Source organism: Fundulus heteroclitus, chromosome 15 (assembly GCF_011125445.2).
Source record: "Fundulus heteroclitus isolate FHET01 chromosome 15, MU-UCD_Fhet_4.1, whole genome shotgun sequence".
Taxonomy (NCBI): domain Eukaryota; kingdom Metazoa; phylum Chordata; class Actinopteri; order Cyprinodontiformes; family Fundulidae; genus Fundulus; species Fundulus heteroclitus.
The window spans coordinates 18,561,093-18,577,736 of NC_046375.1; the positions used below are offsets into that span (position 1 = coordinate 18,561,093).

The window sequence follows — 16,644 nt, forward strand, 5'->3', positions numbered from 1 at the left end:
TATTGGTCCATACGTCAGAACTAAAGGATATGGTCGCGTGATGGTTTATGGGACCAATAACAAATATAGTTCATGTTTGTTTTGGTTTTTTTTAATTATTATTTTTTTTACACATTTAGTGCACGTGTTGTTAAATTATCAACAATACAAATGACTGAGATTATACTACATTTCCTAAGTAACAGCACGAATGTACATGACACAGTAAAACATTATTTGCCTATATTCGGGTGAAATCAGAGCCGTACAGTGTCACTGTTTGGCTATTTCCGCGTTGCTTCAATGCCGGGTGTTGTATCGTAACACGTTCTACCGTGAAGAACGTCTCTCCAGCAGTTCCGCCCTGTTGTGACGCCATATGTGTTGAAATACTGTGTGGCGCGTTCACAAACAACCCGTGCATTAGATTATCCAGCCTATAAAATAAAAAAATCATATGTCGAATAATTCCTTTTTGTGAAATGTTTTATAACACCTGACTCGGTCCAACGCTGTATGGTTATAGATAGATAGATAGATAGATAGATAGATAGATAGATAGATAGATAGATAGATAGATAGATAGATAGATAGATAGATAGATAGATAGATAGATAGATAGATAGATTTCTTTTTCACAGTTATCTCTAATGTATCAGTCAATTAAAAAAAATAACAAAATAAAATTCACTTGGGTGACAGTTCACATGTTCTTGGTGGCCCATTCTCGTGCCACTCAAATTGAACATAGTCTTCTTGATTAACAGGTAATAAAGCAAATATAGTTTCTAACTATTTAAGTGCAGGACATTTGAATGTGTGAATTTTCAATTAACAAGAAGGTCAATCTTATGGTCTAGTTAGCACCATAGCACCCCTTGAGGTTAGGCTTATTGTGGCTAAGAAGACTGGTGACTTGAGCAGTGTACAAAGTCTTTAATTCCTATGCTTATCTACACTTATTCCTTCTGACAATATCAATAGGTTTAGCAGTCAAATTTATTAAGGAAATTTAAATATTAGGTTCTGTCTTATTTAGTCCTCGTTCTTCAAGTCTCTGCGTCCGTTCAGTCAATTGCTATAGTCAAAATGCCTGAAAGACACTGTGCTTGTTGGTTCAGGTTAGGGCTATGATGACATTTTCTGGTCTGGCCAGATTTAATCATTAAATAAAAACAATGTACAACTCAAAAATCATCAGGGATGTTATTTTTGCAAAGTAGCGAATTACATTTTGGGGCGATTTCAATTGGGATTGTATAATGTACGAGCTGACCTGAACGCACCACAACGGTATTTCCTGACCGTAAAGCACTTTGTAGAAGCGCAAACGGTGTTTGGCTCAGTGGTTTGGCACGTTTTGACGCGGGTAGCTTGATGCGACGCAACACCGGCTGTCACGTAACAGCAAAACAGTCAAGGTTACCGAACGAGAGCTCCCGGTGCACACATGGCTTGGTCACTCGGCGTGTGACAAGATGCACATCGCGGATTTCTTGTCTGGATCGGCTGCAGGTAATAAAGCTAAAGGTTGTCTAGCATCTGATCGGGGCACTTGCTAAATATCTAGCCGCTCTGCGCCTACTTTCATAACTGTGTAACGACAGCTGTTGGGATCAGATTATAATTATGACTTAACGTCTGTCTGTACTTTTTGTTTTAAACGGGTTTTAAGACTACCGCAGGCTTGGCTTTATACCCGAAGACAAAAATAAAATGAAAGTTGTCTTACTGCTTCTTTTAAACGTAATAGCCAATAAGTAGCTTAATTTAAAACGTACAGCCTTTGTTGTTTCGCTCAAGTATAGGTCTGTCCTATTAGTATATATGCCTCTGTTGCATATGATTGGGATGTTTAGTGAAGGGACTATGAACATTAGAAAAAAAAAGGACCTTGGTCATCACTGTCTGTGCTGTCCTTGATGTGAACCAACAGGGGCATGTGGAGTCGCTGTGGGCTTCCCTCTGGACACTGTGAAGGTACAGTAAGGCTTAGCCGCTGAGATGACACACGCCTGCCCCTTGATTGCAGGTATTACCCCTTTTTATATCATCTTTAACCTTTTTAGGTCAGGATCCAAACTCAGAAGCAGTTCACTGGAGTGTATCAGTGTGCAGTGGAGACGTTATCAAAAGAAGGGGTAAGTCCAAATGCTGTAGGGTATCATATAGTACTCAGCACCTTTTAAGTGGGATGGTTGAGACGTTCGACATTTAACATTTGATGCTACAAACTATGTAGCATTAAAGACAAAGAAAGCTACTAACAGCTTGTACGACAACTAAGTACAAGAAAAGTCTGCTCCAATGTGCTCCCAGCTATATAAATGAGCCTAAAAGGCTTTGGGATTCTGTTTTGTGGAGCGCTGAAACCCTCAAAACGGGGACTTTTGAAGTCTATGGATCAGTGGTGTGTCTAAGGGAGGAAAAATGTGGCATACGGTGATAAGAACCCAAGCTGTGGTGGTGGCTTTGGGGCTGCTTTGTCTCCTCTGGCACTGAAAACATGACGAAGAAGATGGGTTGACTCGGGTATCAGGAGCTCCTGAGGGAGAGCAGACCATGCCGACTGTGAAGGCGGTGAAGCTTGGGTATCATTGGACTTTTCAAAGACGGTGACGCGGTGCCTTTGGAGCAAGGCGGCCTACAAACTTCACTCAGTCACACCAGTTCTGCGAGGGAGACCGGGCCGTGATTTCAGAACATTATACTGAGAAGCTTGCAAAATGTTTGACCAAAGTAATTTCATCTGAAAGGCAATTCTACCAAATACTTGCCTTTGAGTTTGAATAAAGTAAAGAAAATCTTTTAAAGCTATTCCCCTCTTATGGTTTTTGGTATGATGCAAATAGAAATAACTGTACCACGTTACAATAAGGCTCTCTGTATAGAGGCTTATACTTGGTTTGTAGCTACGTTATTCATTAATCTGTTAATACTTTATAAATCATTAATACCTGTTTATTTATGCATTATGAAAGGGCAAAAAATGGACAAAAAAGAGACCAAACTGACCGGTTCCTTGCCAAATAGTGAGCCAAATCTATATTTGGCTAAAACTGTTTTAAATTCTTTATATTTCATCTAGAGTTGCTATACTAAATATTTCAGTCTAAAGTACAACCTTAAAATCTCAATAAGCATTTGTAAACATAATTCTGTACCATGTAATATTCTACTTTATGTCATGGTGTACACTTTACAAGAAGGCTTCCTTTGGTAGTTGTGGACATTATTATAGAGCAGAATATTACACGGTAAAGAGTTACGCTAACAAATGCTTATTGAGCTTACAAGGTTGTAATTTAGACTGAAATATTTAGTATACCAACTCTCGATGAAATATTATGAATTTGAATGTATACATGTTTTAGCAAAATATAGATTTGGCTCACTGTTTGGCAAGAAACTGGTCAGTTTTGTCTCTTTCTCATCGTTATTAATGCATAATAAACAGTTGTGAATAATGATTTATAAAGTGTTTCCAGATTAAATTATAACATGTTTACAAACCATTTATAAACCTCTGTGAAGGGAGCCTTATAGTAAAGTGGTACTGTTATTTCTGTTTGCGTCATACCAAAAATAATAAGAGGGAATTATTTTTAAAAGAATAACAATGGCAATCCTTGCTGACCTAAAACAGAAAATTAGAAATGTGATTTCAGACAGAGGAGTTCCAATAAAGTGTATGTAAGGGTCTGACAATCAAGCTCAAAACTATTCATACTCCCAATAGTTTAAAAGTTTAAAGTAATCTTTTATAGTACATCAGCACGTTTCTTCTGACTGTCTAGAATTGATATTATTAAAAATTTGGAGAGAACCAGTCAGAGTCCTGACTTTAATCTAGAGAAGAATATTTTTTGCTGTAACATCATTTATTTAAAAAAAAAAAAGGAGAGCAGAATAATTGTCAAAATAACCAAAAATGTGTGCTTTTCTGTGCTTTTTTTTTTTTCTCATCAGGTGCATGGCTTCTTCAAAGGCATGTCCTTACCCCTGACCACGGTCTCTCTGACCTCCTCGGTAGTGTTTGGCACCTACAGGAACTGCCTGCAGTGTATGAAGCAGGCCAGGGGAGCTGACAGGAGCCCAAGCACCAAACTGGAGGTCTTCTTGGCTGGGCTGGCTGGAGGCGTAGCTCAGGTAAAAGAAATCGGCCCACAAACAACTGCTTGTGTCATAATAACCTTAATTTCACTTGTAGCCTTAGATGAGCTGCATGCGTTTAGCTTCACTTGCCCCTGATCCTCTCCTTACCTGTTTCCCGCAGACGTCAGTGATGTCCCCGGGTGACATAGTGAAAGTCCGTCTGCAGTGTCAGACGGAGTCGATGCGGGAAGGAGCCGGGAAGCTCAGACCAAAGTACCACGGACCGGTTCACTGCCTGCTCAGCATCGTCAAAGAGGAGGGCTTCAGGGGGCTCTACAGAGGAGCCCTGCCGCTCATGCTGAGGGACGGCCCGTCGTACGCCACTTACTTTCTGACCTACGCGACCGTGTCGGAATGGATGTCAGGTGGCAGCAATGAGAAATTACGTGAGTGAAGGCAGCGTCCCTATATTAGCACCTTTGCATCCTGTTTTTTGTGGTTATCTGTATGCGAATAAAGTCCCAGAATCACATCAGAATGTAGGAACTCTTGTTAAAAAAAAAAAAAAATACCATGCCAACGCTCAAAAAAAATAACTTGTTTCCAGAATGTAATAAAATTATGGAAATAATTTCCACCTAAATAAAACGCATTCATTTAGCGAGAAGCAATTTTGTTGAGTGAACAAAATGTAAATATGTTGGGTCAACATTATGTATTTGCATTACTGTTATTTAATTACCAGGGGTCAGTCCAACTAGATTTGTATGGGCAAATTTAACATACTAACGTAATTTTCTTATGCCATTTAAACTTATATGATAGGATTATGACTTACTTAATTTAATAGGGTAGTTACAACTATTTTTTTTAAATATTACAGTACATGATTTTATTGTGCTGAGCCAACAAAACAAAGTTAGGTGAGAGATTACGTTTATCATATGAAAATGAACATAATAGTAATTATTCAGAAAATAAATCATATTTTAACATATACATATTCAGCTATTTAAAATGTAAATGTCAGCCTATATACCCCCAGCTGGTGTCAAGTTTGGATAAGAAAAACACAAAGCAAATTGTATTTGTTGGAATCACTTTACTTTAAAACTGACTATGACTGTTGCTGTAAAAATACAGCAAACAATACAGCCTGAAACTTCAGTGTCCGACATCATGTCATGTCTGTAAAAAAAACAAAAAACAACAGATAGACAAGCAAAAGTTGTAACTCTTGAGTTAGGAAATTGGGGCCCACTGTCGAGCCTGCCCCCCAGTTAACATCTCATATGCAACATCAACATACTGTATAAAATGGATTCATGTCAGTAAAACAAATCTACAGAAAAAGAACATTTCTGGACTCTTCTAGGTAGCCATGAAAGCTCAAGTGGCTTTTGAGAAATCAATCTGCAACATACATTCCTATACACAGACAAAACCATTGAACAACTGACACATATCACACGTGATATTTCTTTTCGAAATAACGACTCCTCTTTGCCAGCCGGAATCGGGGACCAATGAGCTATATAATACACTGGAGTGCTGAATTTCCCGAAAAACTGAAGTCACTGGCCGCCATCTTGCTACTCCCTACTCTCACAGAATCTCACAGGATTTGGTTGCAACAACAAGCAGTTTTCTGGCTGAGTGAAAACGTTTCACAGGTAATTCTACAGTCAGTGGATGTACTAACACTATCAACTACTAGGAAATTAGGTGCTGAAATATTTTACATGTTATTCATATTAAATATATACATATGCATATATAAGTATGTGTATATGTATATATGTATATATATATATATGTATACATATATGTAAATATATGTTTTTGTATATTGTTATTTATATATTTCTAAATGTTATATATATATATATATATATATATATATATATATATATATATATATATATATATATATATATATATATATATATATATATATTTAAATGAATAAATGCAAAATATTTCAGCACATGACTTTCTCCGTACTTACCAGTTTTATAACATAAAAGTAATAAAAGTATATGGCATTTGACATTTTAAAAGTTTTAGGCCCCCCCTGAACATGAAAAAATCCTCGTTATTTGATGCTGTACCGCACATATTCCCTAGTTACTGGTGGAAAATAGGGAGTACCAATATGGCGGCTGGTGGCTTCAAAGCGACTCGTTCTAACAGCGGGCGATTAGCACTCCAGTGTATTATATAGCTCAGTGTCGGGGACTCACTCACCTTTGACCATGGCCTTCAAGAGAGGGGCACTACTAGGAATGTGCACATTACTGTCACCTACTGCTTTGGAGTCGTATTGATTTGCGATCTTAACCCATTAAAATTAGGTTGTTTTAACATAAATTATTCAGGTAAATTTTAAATTGTTGCATTTTATGCTAAAACTACATGTTTTAAAACTGCTCAACCACAAAACGTGAATTTATATAGTAGAAGCTACATGTTAGACATAGGATAAGGTAACAGACACCCAGTTTGCTTTTTTTTTGAGTGAAGATAATCATTTGTTTTTTCTTAGACTGGAGTGGTGTGATGCTGGCCGGCGGAGTGGCGGGAATAGCCGGATGGACCGTGGGAACGCCCATGGATGTGATAAAGGCCCGCCTGCAGATGGACGGCGCGCGAGGCCTGAAGCGGTACAGGGGCTTTTTCCACTGCATCGTGGAGACGGCGAGAGCCGACGGGGCTGCGGTTTTCTTCAGGAGCCTGGGCATCAACTGTCTGCGCGCGTTCCCGGTCAACATGGTGGTGTTTTTCACCTACGAGGTCCTCACTGCTTTTCTTCAAACCGCACCGGATAGAGTCGACTCGCCTCACATAGGACTGGAGTAGGAGAGACTGCGCTCGTTCCCGGTCCTGCTGCCGTTTTCCAGGAGGGATTGTTTGCACAGTGAAGCTGTTACATATCATACTTCCATAAAAATGCATCAGATATCAAGTGGCCGGGAAAAGCAATGCTGGAAGCAGATTGTACATTTCTCCGTCTGACCACTAGGTGGCCTCCCTGACCTGATTGTTACAGCATAGTCTGTTAACTGTGTTCTCCTGCAGAACAGTGCATCAAATATCTTCTATAAAGTGAGACATATTTTACTTCATGCAGAACCAATAAGGATCTGGAATCGGCCGCTGTGCGCACAGTTAGGAGAAGCCGAGCTGTCCGTCCCCATACAAGCAGCCTGCTTCACTTCCGCCGCTTCTTTGCAAACAGAATGTTACAAGCGACTCAAACATATTGAAATACTCTCATAAACTCATGTATGAAATCAGTTAAAATAATTTTTTTTTCATTTGGACAAGTGGAGCAACACGTTATCTGGTGCTGGGGAATGGGTTTAGTTACAGAGGTAGAGGGAAGCCAGGGTTCTTTCAAATGCTCAGAACAACGAAATGCAATGTGTTATTTATTTTTTTAGAACTATGATGAATATGTTTTTTTTTTTTGTTGTTTTTTTTTGTGCAATAAAGCTTGACAATACTTTGTGGACCTCTTCATTAATTTCAATGGTAAAGGTAATGATAATGCATTGACGCGTGTACACTTTATCGATGATGTCAGCGAGCGAACGTTTAGTTTGTGATTGACGAAGATTCTGCAGATACCAGATATCTTTCAGTCAGAGGATAAAAGGAGCAGCAACCGAGCCGTGCCAACACACATTAATAACCACAGTGGAGAGAAAAGCCGTGCCAAGTGTTGTACTGAAGTGCAGTTTCCCAGACCGCATACTTTCATACTATTTTACAGCATAATTAATGACTTTATGGAGGATTTTACTCTGCCTATTGCAATTCAAATGAGGGATCTGAATGCTTAATCTTGTCTTATGTCTTGTTGAGAACAATATTTAGGATGTCTGTTAGCTGTGACCAACTTGCTAGTTGTCAATATTTTCTCTTTTCAATCAAGATTTTAACAATTCCTCAGTTATTAGCTGCACCTACACTCACTGGCCCCTTTATTAGGTACACATGGATAGTACCGAGATAGACCCCCTTTTTGCTTTCTGAACTGCCTAAACTTCATGGCATATGTTAGTGATGCACAATATATCCCAAGAGGAATGAAGAAAATGGACATATATGTTACACCTTATATTGTAATCACAATATTTATCTTGATCATTGCCATTACAAGATGTTTCAATGTTCTGCAGCCCTATAGAGTAGCTTTTTTGGAAAGCTTCTTCAGGGATCTTGGTCCATATTATCGCACATTTGCTGGAGATTCGTCTACAGCCCGTCTATTATGTGACTGTGAACATCCCAAAGCTGGATTGAGCGTGGGGATTGGAAGCCACTGGAGTATATTGAACTCATAGTCATTTTCAAGAAACTAGTTTGTACGGATTTGAGCTTTGTCGCATGGCGCATGTTTCGATTAGCCATCAGAAGATGGGCAAAGGTTGGTCATACAGGAATGGTCATAACCAGGACTAACTCTCAGGTGAGATATGGGGTTTAAATGAGGCGTATATGGTTCTATGAGGCCCAAAACGAGTCAACAAAATATTCTCCACCAGGACTGGCCTGAACTGTAGATAAGAGGCAGTGTAGATCAATGTTTTGGGGTTGATTGTGCCAGATTCTCACCCTATCCAAAGTTGCAGTTGAATAAGGGAATCCCTGGACCAGGCAAGGTTTTTATTCACCTGTTAGAACCTCACTGCTGCACCCCACCTGCTTCAAAGTTCCTCTAGAATTAAAAAAACAGATTTCCAAATACTCTGAGAGAGTCTGATTTGGGTCTGGACTTTAACGGGGCCATTCTGACACGTGAATATGCTCTGATCTAAACCATCCCAGCACTGCTCTGGCCGTATGTTTAGGACCCTTGTCCCGGTGGATGCTCTGCCCAAGTTTACAGTCTTTGGCAGCGTCTACCAGGTTTTTTTTTCCAGGATCTCCCTTCGTTCATCCATTCCACCATCAACTCTAACCAGCTCCCCTGTCCCTGCTAAAGAAAAGCATCCTGACAGCGAGATGCTGCCACCACCATGATTACGTTCAGGGTCTTGGCTTGTGGAAAACTCGAGGGCTTTCTCTCAAAAACTGAGCAATGTTGAAATTCTTCCTCAAAGGACAGATTTGTGGTGTGCACAGATAATGGTTTCCCCCTAGATAGTTTCTCCAACCTGAGCTGTAGCTCCTCCAGAGTTACAATGGGCCTCTTGACTGCTTCTTTGATTAATGCTGTCCTTGCCCAGGGTCTCAGTTCAGGTGGAATGCCAAGTCTTGGTTGGTTTGCATCTGTGCCATAGTCTTGTCATTCACCGTACGATGAACTGAGCAGTTTTTTTGTGAGAGTGTTGAAAGCTTGGGATATTGTTTTATGGCCTAACCCTACTTTAAACCTCTCAACAACATTGTCAACCTGACCTATGTGCAGTGTCCCCTGGTCTTTGTCATGTGGTTCGCTCCCTTATGTATTCTAACCAACCTTTGAAGCCTTTAGTGAACAGATTTGTTTATATAGTGAAAAACGGGCACTAATTTGTGTCGCTCTGCCCAATAAAATATAGAAAGTCTGTGGTTATTATGAGACAAAATGTGGAAAAAGTCCAAGCTGTGAACACCGAAAATCAGCAAAAGGTTACAAAGACGTTCAGTCAGAGTAACAAAAAAAAAAGACCAAACAAACAAGGCTAGACACAGACTCAGGTTTATATTGTACAGCGAGGATAATGACATAATGAAACTATGCTGCTGCAATAAGAGGTGAATTTACTTTGAGGCTCCATACATCCTTACCGGGGGGGTATAAATAAATGTGGAGGGCGCCGTGCTGAGGTTTCAGGTTCTCTTGGGGTTTATTTATTTACCTGAAGAGCAACTCATCAGCTCCATCCTCCCTAAACCCACTGCTCATCTTTTCAGATTTCTCCCAAACTGGGACAAAGAGAACAGCCCTGCTATTTGCCTAAAACAGTTTACTCCATCAGACTCTACATCAAGGGGGATCCTGGAAATATATTTAAAGAGCCGATTTAATGAAACCGCAATCACTCTGAGTGGCCCGCAAACGTTATTACTACGAAAAAACTCCATTCGTCTCTTTTTTTCCTCCGAGAGCCCGTGAGAAACTGACTCCTGGTGAAATATGTGTTAAAGTGGGTATTTCGTCGGGCTTTACATCTGTAATTGGCTCATGGGAAGCACTTGAAGAACCATTGTAAAGAAGTCAACTGTAATGATATAATTGAACAACAAATTTACTAAGTGAACGAGCGAGGGTACGGTTGGGAGAGAACCCAGGAGCTCCAGCTCGGAGGCCATCTCTTGGATTCAAACGCTGTGAAGAACAGCCGAAGGAGTGCATCATATGGTTTGAAGCCGAGCATATGCTTTTTTTTTTTTTTTTTTTTTTACACACGTAAAACTCATTAGGCTGCGTGTAAACACAACTTCAAGACACAGCCCGCGACTGGGGGAGGATAACAGTTTCCATCAGAAGCGGCTCAAAAGGAGTGATGATACGAGGTCACGTTAGTTCACAGGCTTTCACACGCAAGGGTTAACTGTTTGGCCATACATAAAGCGGAGCAGGGTCTGCTGAGCCCTGCGCCTTTATTGCAGTTCCAAGCCAGCGCCGGGATCCATAAACCAGGCTCCTCCACAATGGGAGACTCGCTGGAATTCTAGGAACAGCACTGCGTACTGTGAAACGAGAAAAACCCTTCAATGTTGTCTTTGTTAGCTGCTTTTAATTAAACCCTCTGTGTCTCTTTTTTTTTTGTTTTTTTTTTCTCAGGATCCAAAACAGCCCACAATTATACAAGCATCCATAGATCTCATTCAATAAAGCTGCAGACTCTCCGCTTGTGAAATGACCAGAACCGAGTGACACCTCGTCGCAGTTGTTTTTAATAGATTTCTCGCCGCTTTTGTCGCAGAGAATCTGGGAATAAAAACAACAGAGATTCAAGAGGGGGGGGCCCTCGTGTGTTTCGTTTGCGTGGCAGTGACTGGAAAGATTTGATGTAGCCAGAATATTCAGGTTTGAAATGAATTGGACGTCTGATAAGGAATGCAAAACGAAATATAAAATAGCACTAAATAATATTAATCAAGTTAATTAAGACACATTTTTATTACAGTAACTGGTCTATCAGGGTTTTGACCAAAGGAGTCATAGCCCAATATTAAGTTAAAGGAATCATTTGTAATTCTTTAGGGAAACAGGTTAAGGAGAAGGAAAACAACAAAGTTTTTAAAGAAGGGAGACATTTTCGTCTCACATGTGATCTTCTAAGAGATAAAAAACATGGCTTACATTTCAAAGTTTCATAGATCAATTGCTATTTAAAGTTCCATCCAACCATTATCTATACCGGCGTGCATGTTGCCGTACTATTTAAAGTAAAAAAAAAAAAATCATAAATATTGCAGGATCTTTCTTAAAAGGTGCTGAATTTCTAGACCATAAAAGTAAAATCACCCTCATTTAAAGGACTCTTTGACAGATATTGTGAGACATTTAAACCAGCAGCGTCTGACTATAACAGCCGGGCTTAAAAACATTCATATCTTGAAGGTTTCCGGGCGGCATCCACAGACTAACAGGTTAAGCTGACCCGAGCTAAAGGTAGAGTGAAAGCTTAACTGCACGTGTCCTGTCTGAGGTGTTTACATGCACTATGTTTTGCTGACAGGTCTTAAATGCTTCACTTTTTAATGGCAATAGCAGCTTTGCCATTCTTGTTGTATTTATTTACATTCTATAGTGAATAGTAAAAAAAAAAAAAAAAATTCTGTATATTTTCTGTTACTTTTACGACTTTATTTTTCATTTTTAACTGCATCCTAACTCCAAGGTATTGGAGGGCAATAAGGACACAGGATGTCTGGTTATCTCCCGCTTCAGATTAAACTCTCTGCCGGAGCCCTTGCGCAGAAAATCGGTAATTTCTCCACTCTCCCTTAAAGTGGTTCTTGAATATTGTTGCCAAAGTGTTAATCTGGTCCTGCTTCAGACAACCATTTCATCTTATTGGCTTGTTATTGAATAATGCCCTGTCAGTTCTATACCCCTGTTTGCACTGTTTGCTTTATCATAATGACCACAAGACGTATATTTTTAGGTTAAAGAAAACATTTCAAATTGCTAATGGTTCTAAGATGACGGGCATATATTGTTAGATACTACTCTTACATAAAACTAATTTTTAATTGAACACAAAAAGAATACACAGACAAAAATAAATTTAATTTAGTTTGTTAAGTTTGTTTATTTTTGATATACTCAAATTAAACCCACAGTCTTTTTTATGTGAACCAAGAAAACGATGCATAATGATTGTCTCTATCAAAAATGATATTATCTGAGCCATTTCAATAAACTTATACCTGTTAGTAGAAGTATCACAGGAGTCCTGGAATAGTCACATAATAAGATGAGGAACATAAATACTATTGGGCCTCCTTGATGCGGATGGAGATATTTGTTTTGTTGTTTTACCTGGAAACTGGATTCCTTTTGTAAAATATGTCAGAAGAATACATTATTAAATTAATTTTGGTCTAAGCAATGTCTTAAGTATTTCTTGTGGATGTTACAAGATATAATAACTATGAAGCAAAAGTAGATATATTAGATTATGCGTACAGTCGAAATGTAGTGAATCAATCAGCGTGGCTTGTGTAGGTCACCGAGTAAACGGCTGGTATTCAGAAAATACCAGAAGAGCTTCACTTTGTTTTCAGAATTGGTCCTTGGTACCTACCACTTGGACCCTGTTTTACCAAATGCTGTTTTGGGCTATTTTGGGAGCTCTCCGCTCCCCTTTTAGTGACGTGTGCTGCTGGGTAAATCTGCCTCTACGGCAGCCTGGGCCTGCAACCTCAGATGGCATCAATATGGGGAAATAAGGAGGGGAGGGAGGGAGGAAAGAGAAAAAGAGAAGGATGAGTAGCAATGAACAAGCTGGATGGAGAGGAACAAAGGAGAAAGCAAAGGAATATCTATCTATCTATAGATAAATATCTATATATCTATATCTATACCTATACATAGATAGATATAGATATAGATACAGATATAGATATAGATATATGTTTGAGCGAGTCAGTCCTTGCTCTCTCATCTGCAGGTGGTCAAAAACGCCGCTGCACGTCTCTTAACCAGTCCTCAAAGAAACAGCACATCCCTGTTCTGTACTCCATCCACTGGTTGCATGTGCATTTTAGAGTTCATTTAAAAATTCTTATTTCGAAATTTGATGAAAATTAATACCAAGATCTGCTAACTTCAAATGGTTGTCATAAACAAAACAAAAAAATGTGGGAAAGTATTTTTCTAATTAAGTAAAAATGATTCCAAGTTGGCAGTATTTTTTCTACAAGGGTCGGCGTTTGCGTTCCTGAGTCCTCGCTGAGTTTCAGGAATCTGGTAAGTGGAAACAATAAACCCCATTCTTCTTCTTGTCTGAGTAGCAAACTGTGACCAGACATTTCTCTTAAGTCCACTTCTAATTGGTTGATGAGCCCCATGTGACTACACTGTCCCCAGAAGAGACAGAGATAAGAAGAAACATAAGACTCTCCATTCTACTTCTTCTGTTAAAGCCATTTGCTGGTGCTGCAAAAAAATTAACATGTCCAGGTGGTTTAACGTCTTGACTTGCTTTCCTTTTTTGTCCTCGCCAACACTCTCCGCCCCTGAGGTATAAGAAATACCAATATGTCAAATCAAAGTGGTCAAATCCTTGTTTTAACTCACAAAAGAGTAGAAATCGCTTCATAATGTTGAACCATCAATCAGCTTATACAATCTTTTGAAATTGTCTTGAATTTCTTTAAAAAAAAAAGTTTTCCTTTCCATCATTGAGAGAGATTGTAGAATTCAGATTAGCTGCTTTGTTTGATCTGGTTTGTTTTTGTATTTTCTCTTAAGTACATCAAGAGGAAATAGAGCTGAGTGTAGTTGAAATAATCCTTGATTGCATATAAATAATTAGATTGATTAAACAACTCTTCATTTAGATAAACATTCAGGATCTTCTTTGCTTCTTAAAATTTGCAACAAGGATCACTTGCTTAGGAGAAAACTCGTTTCATCTTTCAGAACTGAAATTTGATTGATCATAATAAGACTGATTGGGACTTCTTATTTAATATTTCTCCACAAATATAATGTTGAGCAAAACCATAATGTAACTCAGGACTGTTTCACATGTAGCCTACCTGTTGACTGCGTAGCAGTAAAGGTCTTATGCTGCAGCACAGAAGGTCTTAATCTGCAGAGGAAGCAGGATAACTTTGGAATAGGATAACTGATTTATGGGAAACACTATGACATATTTTTTTAGTGAGGGAGAAAATAAGGAGTCAAATCATTATTACAAATAAAATGAGAAAGAGCACTTGTTCTAACAAACTGCCATAGTTATTTGCAAAGATAGAGAAGTTGCACATGAGTCCACATTCACATGCTCAATCATTAGTTTTATTCAAGCCAAAACAATGTATTACACTAATCTGGATAAATTAGGGTGATGGAGGTCTCATACCAAAGCTGCTTAATTTGGCTTTACAAAGATTCCGAACCTGAAAACCAGACCTAACACAAAATCATGCATTTTGACTAACTCCACTTAAATTAAACTGTTAATGTATTAACATAGATTTAGTATTTTTACCCACTAGAGTCGATGTAAAGACGCAATAACATGGCACAGTGTGTCCAGAGAAGCTGCCCCGTTTTTACCCAGCGCAGATTCTGACAAGGCGGGCAGGTTAACTCCATTACAGCCCTCGTAATCGCCTGCTAGCTCTGACAGGTCTGGTGCAATAGGTGAGGTTTCAGACCAGGCAAGCTGCACGCAAACACCCGAACGAGTTTCTGGCTCCAACGCCATCTCATCAAGAAAAACCAATGTGATAGAAATAGAAGAACTTGAAATAAAATGTTAAACAGAAAGATGTTCTCCCTCTTTCTCATCACTTAGGAATCCTGGATGATGAAATTCTTGCACTTTGGGTGCAGGAGGAAAGCAAAAGTTTAACTTTAAAGGGATGTTTCAGGACTTTTGAAGTGGGCTTCTGTTAAAAGTATAGAAGCAGTTAACATCTTACCTGCAGTTCATGAGTCTCTCAGTATCTTCGTTTAGTATAAATCAAGATAATTTGGTCCTGGGGGCTGAAACTAACAACAGGTTTGATAGGGGCCAAAATCAAAGCAATAGTTTAAACCCCTTTAAACCAGGGGTTGATGCTATCAACAGGGCATTTATGGCCCTTGGAGTGGTTTTGTGCAGTCTGCCACCCCACATCAAGAATTTTACAAACTTCACCCACCAGCACAGTTTTTTTATTTGTTTGTTTTTTTTTTTGTTTTTTTTGAGAGCAAGATTTTCAATGATAATAAAATCTCTCAAAAATGCTAAACATTAGGAAGTTCACAGGTGGGGCAAAAAACCAATTCCTATTTCCCTCGTAGATAATCTTCAGGCTCAGTGTGAATAATCACTTTAATGAAAAGATGGGGACAGTTTCAAAGTTCATAACATAGTGTTCACATTTGATCTTTGTGACGTTCTGAAATTTAAGTTGTTTTACAAGGGATCTATAATTCCTCCTTTTAAACAAGGATAGGTCTGTGGGCCATACACAACATGTTCATTACATGTTTTGCACAAAATCATTCTCGGATATCGCGATTTCTCCCCCGGCATTTCCGCCTAATTGAGCTCCTTTCAGAATGAGTACAAATGATGTTAAATTATTAAATTTAGATGCACGCGTCGCCATCTTGTTGTCTTGCGAGCAGAGCGGTAATGTTCGAATAGTTTACTGGTACGAGTCAAATAGTGAACAGATCTATCCTGAATAATATGGAAGCAAATGTGTCTCAATATTCTAACTAAAATGCAATGCTTTTTCATTTTCAAAATGCAGCTGCATTTTTGACAGAAGTTTTGCATTTTTCAATAATCCAAACTGCTTTTTCATTTCAAAGACAAAGCTGAATTTTTTTTTACTCATTAATAAAATTACTAATAGATCATCTGAACTGCATTCTAATTATCTTCCTCAAGACTGCGCATTGTGTAACATAACTTAATAGAAAACTAAGAGGAAATTGGTTTTTCGCTTTCATGCCCACTCACGCAAAAAGTGCAACATAAATCAATTTGATTTTGCATTTCCAAGCGTTGCAGTGACATCAGCGCCAACTCTTCTTCTGCTGCCCCAGACGGCGGCGTATCTGTACTTGTGTACTTGTAGAACATCAACAGAAGCCAGGTTTATTGAGGATGCACTGTTGCATCCTTCTGCAGACTTGGCCCAGCGAGGTATCCCATAATGCACCACCAGCAGCAGTAAATTGAGAAGGCGAGTGTCTAAATTTACTGACGTCAAGCCAGCCTCCACTTCGAAATCGACCGTCAAACAAGGCCTCACTGGGTTTTTGTAGGTCATGCATACCTACAAAAGCAACGCTGGCTTGGACCTTTCAAAATAAAAGCTAGATGTTTAACTTTTAGCAACTCAGTTCTAAAAAAAAAATCTTGTATCCTCCTGTGAATATGGATATATGAGAAT

The 16,644-nt window shown here is 38.9% G+C and overlaps 1 protein-coding gene across 2 annotated transcripts; it reads left to right on the forward strand.

Annotated features, from left to right (window-relative positions):
* The first annotated feature begins 1,310 nt into the window (after window positions 1-1,310).
* Window positions 1,311-7,406, forward strand: slc25a47a (solute carrier family 25 member 47a). 2 transcript variants are annotated; one of them, XM_012879050.3, is made up of 6 exons: window positions 1,311-1,494; window positions 1,916-1,959; window positions 2,049-2,120; window positions 3,949-4,128; window positions 4,256-4,520; window positions 6,620-7,406. In XM_012879050.3, the coding sequence occupies exons 1-6, from the start codon at window positions 1,458-1,460 to the stop codon at window positions 6,931-6,933; spliced, it is 912 nt and encodes a 303-aa protein (XP_012734504.2). In that variant the 5' UTR covers window positions 1,311-1,457; the 3' UTR covers window positions 6,934-7,406. The 2 variants fall into 2 exon arrangements, with proteins under 2 accessions (XP_012734504.2, XP_012734505.2); XM_012879051.3 differs by lacking the exons at window positions 1,311-1,494; window positions 2,049-2,120 and having other exon boundaries at window positions 1,927-2,011.
* The last annotated feature ends 9,238 nt before the right edge of the window (window positions 7,407-16,644 follow it).